The sequence below is a fragment of the Lygodium microphyllum genome, chromosome 15 (genome assembly GCF_053477565.2).
Source record: "Lygodium microphyllum isolate KBCC chromosome 15, Lygodium_microphyllum_v1.1.10, whole genome shotgun sequence".
NCBI classification, from domain to species: domain Eukaryota; kingdom Viridiplantae; phylum Streptophyta; class Polypodiopsida; order Schizaeales; family Lygodiaceae; genus Lygodium; species Lygodium microphyllum.
In genome coordinates, this window is record NC_141149.1 from 60,322,394 (window position 1) to 60,329,847 (window position 7,454).

A 7,454-nucleotide genomic window follows, 5' to 3' on the forward strand; every position below is an offset into this window, starting at 1 on the left:
GCGATACTGATACTAACTGTTCTATGGCATCGCTAATATCGACGTTTTTTGCAACGACGGGGACAAATTTCTTTATGAACATTTTCGTCACTTTCAATGTCGGTATAAGGTCTGTATTTTGTAGTGATGTGTATAATTTGCAAATGTTCTCTCCAAATGAAAGGAAATTTAAATGGAGCAAGTAAAAAAACATTGTACCTTTAATTCTTTCACAAAGAAGCCTAGAGATACTGAACAAGAAGTTGACTTATAACAAGACCATTGTTCCTTCAACGATAAATTCCTAGAGTACAAAAACAAAAGAAATATCGAGTCAAAGCATATATATAACTTACATAGGCTTTGTCCAAATGAGTTGAAACTTAAACATGGAGCAACAGAAAAAAGTGGCAATATACCTGTGGCTCTCTTTGCAAAGAAGCCCAAAGATGTTGAAGAAGTTGAGTTGAAGACTCTTGCAGTAAAAAAACAAAAGAAAACTTAGTATGCATATAGCTTGCATACATTTTGTCCAAATGAGATAAAATTTAACTATGGAGCAGCAGAAAAACAAGACAACATAACTATAACTTTGTTTACAAAAAAACCATAAGATGTTGAAGAAGAAGTTGAGTGTTCAAAAGATCATTTTTCTTGACTGTAAGAGACTCCTAGAGTACCAAAACAAAAGAAATTACATGTCAAAGAATGCACATAACTTGCACAGGTTTTGTCAAAATAAGGTGAAACTTTACCATAGAACATCCATGGAAGAGAACAATATACGTGTAAAGGTTTGTGAAGAAAATCTTAGGGCTTTGGTAGAACAAGCTTTGCTCTCATAAAATGTGTGAAACTCACTCTGTGTTTGTGTAGAGGAAATGAAATTTCACAGGGTTATAGATAGGGCAAGCAACAATGAGGTTGTAAGATTTTGTCATGAAAAAAGAAGTGGGGAAATAGATATGATAAATTTGAGTTCCGCCTAAGAAAGAGGGGAAAACTGAAAAGGGAAGAAATGAAAAGTCAAACATTAAAAAATAAAAAAATGAAAATTCGAATCACAAACTTCCAGGAAGTGTCAGCATTGTATTCCCCACATTTCCCCTTGTTTTATTGCTGAGGTATGATTTGGGCCAAGATATGACTAGAAGATTCTTGTTACATGAATCTATAATCACAACTCTCTCATTGGTTAGGCCTATATTTGTTTATACACTCCCTAAGGGGAAAAAAAAGAGTCCATATTTCTCCTAATGGCAAGCACAAGTACAAAACTTGATAGAACTCTTATTTTACTCAAGAGCTTTGTGACTGATGCAACTATGTATATCTCTTACATAACCATTATAAACTCTTTCTCATTGATCTAATTTCCCATCTCTCATTTCCAAAAGCATAAAAGATTGAGTGATCATAAGTGTAGTAAACTCATTGGCTCACCCTCTTGTTGTAGTCAAGAGTCAATGATGCATTGATGGCTCCACAATTCAAATGTAGTTCCTCAAGAATACTCTCTTTCCAATGCTCTCAAATCAATCCATGCAAGCTCTACAAGAGGAGGAGGAGACGGAGGAGGAGTGTTTCTCCAAACACACACACACACACACACACACACACACACACACACACACACACACACACACACACATGCATGCACAAACATAGTGTGTCATATTGTTCACATAAGAAAGCATAAGAAGCAAGAAGCAAGAGACGAGGCTCTCTCATGTTTGCATATACAGAGCTTATCCATTCACTTTTTAATTTGTAAACATGGATGGTTTGGGCATCCAACCCTTCTTTTTGGCTCTTGACTAGTCTTTCTTACCCTATACATATAGCTTTAGATTAATTCAAATAGACATTTGGCTCTTGGTTGGTCTTTCTTACTCTATGCACATAACTTTACATCAATTCAAATTGATCTTTTGGAAGTGAATAGAAAGCTAGTTCCCACAACTTTGTCTATCTGCAAGTGCTTCTCTCCAACATTGGGAAACATTACAACTTGCACAAGAGTTGAGCACAGATCTCACTGCCACATGAGCTATTTAAAAATTTTAAGTGTTTGAAAAATTTCACCTATTTGCTCCAAAAAATAATTGATGCACTTGTGTCTTTGTTTCTGTATTTTGGGATTCTTGAAGTTTCACACTCAAGGGAGATTTTGTAGAATGGTGGTTAACACTTACCAAGGCTAAATTCTAAGGCACAATTATTTGGTTCAAGCTTTTAGGACACACTAGCTAGTCTAAGATCTAGTTAGCTTTTATTGATTGTTTGCATGTAAGTTGAGTCGTTAGCATATTTTCTATTTTGAATAAAAAAGTAAGATACCCTTTAGAGGCTTCGGATTTTGGTATCATTATGCCTTTACCAATCAAATAATAAGAAAACATGTGTAACCAAGCTTAACTACAAATGTAAATAGTATTATACTTCTCATAAAAATCTTCTATACAAGATACAAATCCATTTTGACCTAGTGAATCCCACTACGAGATAAGAAACATCGATAATAAAAGGCCCAATCTAAGGTTTTTAAGTCATAATCATGAAGTCTAGGCCTTAAAGTCATGTTTAGTTGCCGCAAAGTTGATGGCCTAGTAGTTGATGCTTGGGTGCATAATCTTAAGTTCAACTTCAAGTTTTTTTGGGTGCATCATTTGGTTTGACACATATATTGACATGGTGTGCTTGTGTAAGTTTGAGCTCTTGTGCATGTAGACACTCGCTTAGTTCTCCTCCTTATAAGTAAGGTTATCAAGGAGGAGGATCCCAACGTGATCAAGCTTTGTTGCTCACTTGGCTTGCAAGCTATTTTGTTTGTGCACAAATGCCAATGTGGTTGTTGCTTCTCTGTTGGCTAATGTTTGGAGGGGAGGCACCCCCCTTGTGTGTGTTCGAGTGTGTGTCTCTTACCTTTTTAAAAGAAATAATATATGTATTTGAAAGTTGAAAAAATATAATCGGACAAATCCCATATGCAATATGCCCTTCAAATATAGTATAGAGAGTAAACCCTCTAAATTTTAGATACATTGTAGAGCGTATCATGGTAAAGTCAAAACATCATTAGTATATTCCTATAAGAAGAACTGATAAGTGGAAAGCTATTTGAGATAATTGAGTTGTTCTTATAGAAAGAACTCATTATATGGAAAGCTATAGGGAAAGCTATTGGAGATAATTGCCAGGAAGGATATAAGGAATATAAGGAAAGCTATCGAAATCATTTACACATGGAAGGCTACAAGGAAAGTTATTAAAGACAATTGTTATGTGGAAAGTTGATGATGCACAATGAAGTTGTCTAGAGATTGATATGTGGAAAGCTACATGACTCCCAAGAAAGTTGTTTTGACTTAGTTAAAGGTGACAATGATAATACTATTGGATAGTCATTTTGACATGCAACAATCACCATATTTTGACGGTGATGCACACATGTTGCTTGACATGGTGCTACATGTGCCTAATTTACAACTTTATGCCAATACTCTAGAAAAGTACAATCCTTGAGTGGAAATTTGAAATATAGCAATAATCATTTAGTGTGGCTCTAGTGTGATCCATTTCTTTTGTCCTAGAAGTACAATCCATGAATAGAATAGCAATAACCATTTGGCATGCCTATAGTTCAATCAAATTTTCTTGCTCGCAGAAAGCAGTGTATCAATATTGGAAAGTGTTTAATAGTGGATTGACATTTTGTTAATAAACCTCCACATTGTTAGTAGATATGGGAAGCTCGAGACGTGCTTCTATAATAATGGTTCCTAAAATACTTTTGGTTTTCCAAGCAATTGGTCCACCATCCATATCCTCATTAACAATGACTACAAATCCTCGTTTGTCCAAGGGCTTATGCAAAGAAAAGAAGGGCTAATCTTGCACATGCAAGACTTTGAACCAAGATAAAAACTTGACAAATATATACACACCGTATACGTTTACTTGATCATCATGGCTCGAAATGTAAGATGTCGAGGTGTAAGTAGTTCATGGCTCCCTAACCTCAGACATATGGACTTCGGGCTTATCCGTTTGTTCGTGAGGCGAGCTAACGTATATAAGTGTTTGTTGCTACTAAGCGCAGATGCAAAGTTAGCATTGCTCATCAGCCTTCTCCCCCAAACAGACGCAGAGTTCCAACAATCTGATCACAGTCTGCAATGAATCAAGCTCACCATCACCGATCCCCTGTCCATGCAGGACTCATCATAACAACGCTCTTCTGCCTCTCCTCCTTCCCTCCCTTGCTCCGTGCAGCAGCCACTGTGGATAGCCTTACCTCCTGCTTCACAAGCAAAGGCATACTCAACTTCACCACCCCTCAGTCCACCCCTTCCACCTTCTCAGCTCTGCTCCAATTGTCATTGCAGAACCTCAGATTCACTGAGCCCGGGGTGCCCCAGCCAGCTGCCATTGTCCTCCCTTCCTCCCCCAAGCAGGTCCAGTATGCCTGGGCCTGCATCCGCGCAGCTGAATATGCAATCCGCGTCCGCAGCAACGGCCACAGCTACGAGGGCATATCCTCCACTGCCACTGCCCCCTTTGTCATACTTGACCTCATGAACATGAATGCTGTGACTGTCAACACAGCCTCCAAGACCGTGTGGGTGGAAGCAGGGGCTACTTTGGGTGAGGTTTACTATGCCATTTCTCAAAAAACATCCCAGTATGGCCTGACTGCAGGGACCTGTGCAACCATTGGGGTAGGCGGCCACATCGCAGGCGGGGGGTTTGGGATGCTGTCGAGGAAGTATGGTGTTACAGCTGACACTGTGAGGGAGGCACGGATGGTGCTAGCCAATGGGACTTTCCTCAGGAGAGTCAGTGTTCAGGACAGTGACCTTTTCTGGGCTCTTAGGGGAGGTGGTGGGGGCAGTTGGGGCATTGTGGTGGCATGGAAACTCAAGCTTGTGCCTGTCCCTGATGTCATCACCACTTTCAATGTCTGGAAAACAGGGAAGCAGGTCATTGCCGATCTCGCATACCAATGGCAGAGTGCTGCCCCCCGTGCCTCGCGGGAGCTGTTTGTGGCTATGTACATGGCTGGGATCACCAGTGGATCAACCACAGATATCGGTTCCTCCATTTACGGACAGTACTGGGGAACCATTAGCGATACAGTAACTCTTGTGAACAAAATTTTACCCTTATTGGGTCTGGCAGCCTCAAACTGCAAGCAGGGAAATTGGATTGAGGTAAGAATAATTTGCAATACCTTGTTAGAAACATCACAATGCTTGCTTCTCTGCTATTTTCAGGATATTTGTGCGTGCATAAATGTCTGCTATGCATAAGCGGCTCCATGTTTGTGTGTGTATAAATGGCTGCTGCTCCAATTGCACCGATGTGTCCTTTAGAGATTGATGCATACATTTGTCCTGCTGTGCTGACACAGGCGGTCGCGAATATTGCCGGCGTCTCTGGTCCGTCTGCGCTTCTGAGCAGGCAACAAGCAAGCAAGAACTACTTCAAGGCCAAGTCAGACTATGTGAAGGTTGCGCTAACAAGCCAGGCATTGTCAGGGGCCTTTAACATAATGGAGCAGAACACAAGGGGATGGATGATCTTTGAGCCATATGGGGGTGTGATGGACACTATAAAGTCAGATGCCATTGCATTTCCGCACAGGGCGGGGAACCTGTATGTGATCCAATATCAAGCCACATGGACTGATGACACAGGGTCACCTGATGCTGCTCTGATTGCATGGCTGAGGAAGCTGTATGCGTATATGGGCTCTTATGTCATAGAAACTCCTGCGAGGGCTGCTTATGTCAACTACATTGATCTTGATCTGGGGGATGGAAAGGCCGCGGGGCCGAAATACTTTGGCGGTAACTTCGAGCGCCTTGTGAAGATCAAAGGGCGGGTCGATCCCACAAACCTGTTCAGCCATCCCCAGAGCATCCCGACATCGCTCTAAGGACAGTTTTGATCTTCTTGCACGTGGTAACAGATGAAACAACCAGCAATAACGGAATTACCTACCTCCCTCTCTCGCTCGCGCTCTCTCTCTCTCTCTCGTCCCCGAGTTCCTGCGGCATGACAACCTATTTGATCTGGCCTATTAAAAAGAAAAGAACCAACGCTATTATCAGAAAATGTTACAAAAATATCATTCGTGAGGATTTTCACATATCTTTTTATAGAATTCTTACACGTTCAGCTACATGCTGTTTTTAAAAAATATTTTTCTTGGTTGCTTTGCCTGGCTTTGCAAAGTATGTCGTTTTTCTTTTATCTTTTTCCTAGTTTTCCTACTTGGTTTTTCAAAGTTTTTAAATTTTGAAAAACTAATAATCGAATGAAACAAAAAAAAATTATAGTTACAAAGTATAGCATATTATTTTCATGAACAAGTGTAATGTAGTTGAATGATAAAAAATGTATTGTTCTCATTAACATCAATAGATGCTATGTAAAACAAAGTCATAAGGCATTCTTCAGGATTTCTAGGAAAAGGACAACTATGGCTTGTAGAAAAACATCATTAAAACCTTTTGCTGCGACTTGGTCCGACATAGACAAATTCGAATAATCTTGGGCAACAAAATGTGAAAGCATCATTGGAACACTAACAATGTGCACATCCTATGGTATAGTCACAATGCAATATCAAGCAGTCATCTTGCAAAAAAACGATGCATCTACAGAAGAAATACAAGTAATAATGGCTTTGTCAATCACTATTCTCATCCTTGCATGCCAACAACATGGAGTCAACATGATGATAATGAAATACCGACTATGTCTTGCAAGCAAAGACAAAAACAAATATGTGGTCTCACTATTATCAAACTACACAAAACAAATTCTCAATGCAAAGCCATTACAACTTCAACTCTTGAGTATCATTGATACATCCATCTTGGTCTCGAAAACGATGACAGTGATTGCGAACGAAACCTTGGACCGTCAACCAATTCTCGACAAACCCTCTAGTCTCTTGGAATGATGCATTGCTTTCGTAGCCACCTACTAAAATTGACTTGACTACATCTGATATTGTGGATGTGTTTACTTTCAACATGCTACACAATCTGCTAATCTAGAAGTGCATGGCTATAGCAGAACATCCACATTCAAGGGCAGGGCTTTGCATTCTCGGCAGAGGCAATCCATTGAAAGGATTCTAGACCTTTGTCATGAATACTCTCCATTCAACCAAATGCTCCAACTAGAATACGATAATGAAAGAGGTTACAATTTGCTCAATAATATAGTCAAGCCAACCCGATACGATAGGCATTCCAAAGAGCCTATCAACACAAGTTTGTATGAATCCAATTACGGAATAATAACTATCTTATAGAAAGAACATCAACGTTTAGGATGAATGGCTTGCATGCAAGAAGCTCACCTTGCCTAGTTATCACCTTGGAAAATGCAGTGTTTCCGTTCCTATTCCCACTTGGCCATGGCCCCTATGATGGCAACATCTATCTTAATGATTACAT

The 7,454-nt window shown here is 39.8% G+C and overlaps 1 protein-coding gene across 1 annotated transcript; it reads left to right on the forward strand.

Annotated features, from left to right (window-relative positions):
* Nucleotides 1-4,071: 4,071 nt before the first annotated feature.
* On the forward strand, nt 4,072-6,223 carry LOC148024598 (berberine bridge enzyme-like D-1). The gene is made up of 2 exons (XM_087694220.1): nt 4,072-5,192; nt 5,393-6,223. Exons 1-2 carry the CDS (start codon nt 4,158-4,160, stop codon nt 5,918-5,920), a joined length of 1,563 nt encoding a protein of 520 aa, XP_087550346.1. The 5' UTR covers nt 4,072-4,157; the 3' UTR covers nt 5,921-6,223.
* Nucleotides 6,224-7,454: the final 1,231 nt, after the last annotated feature.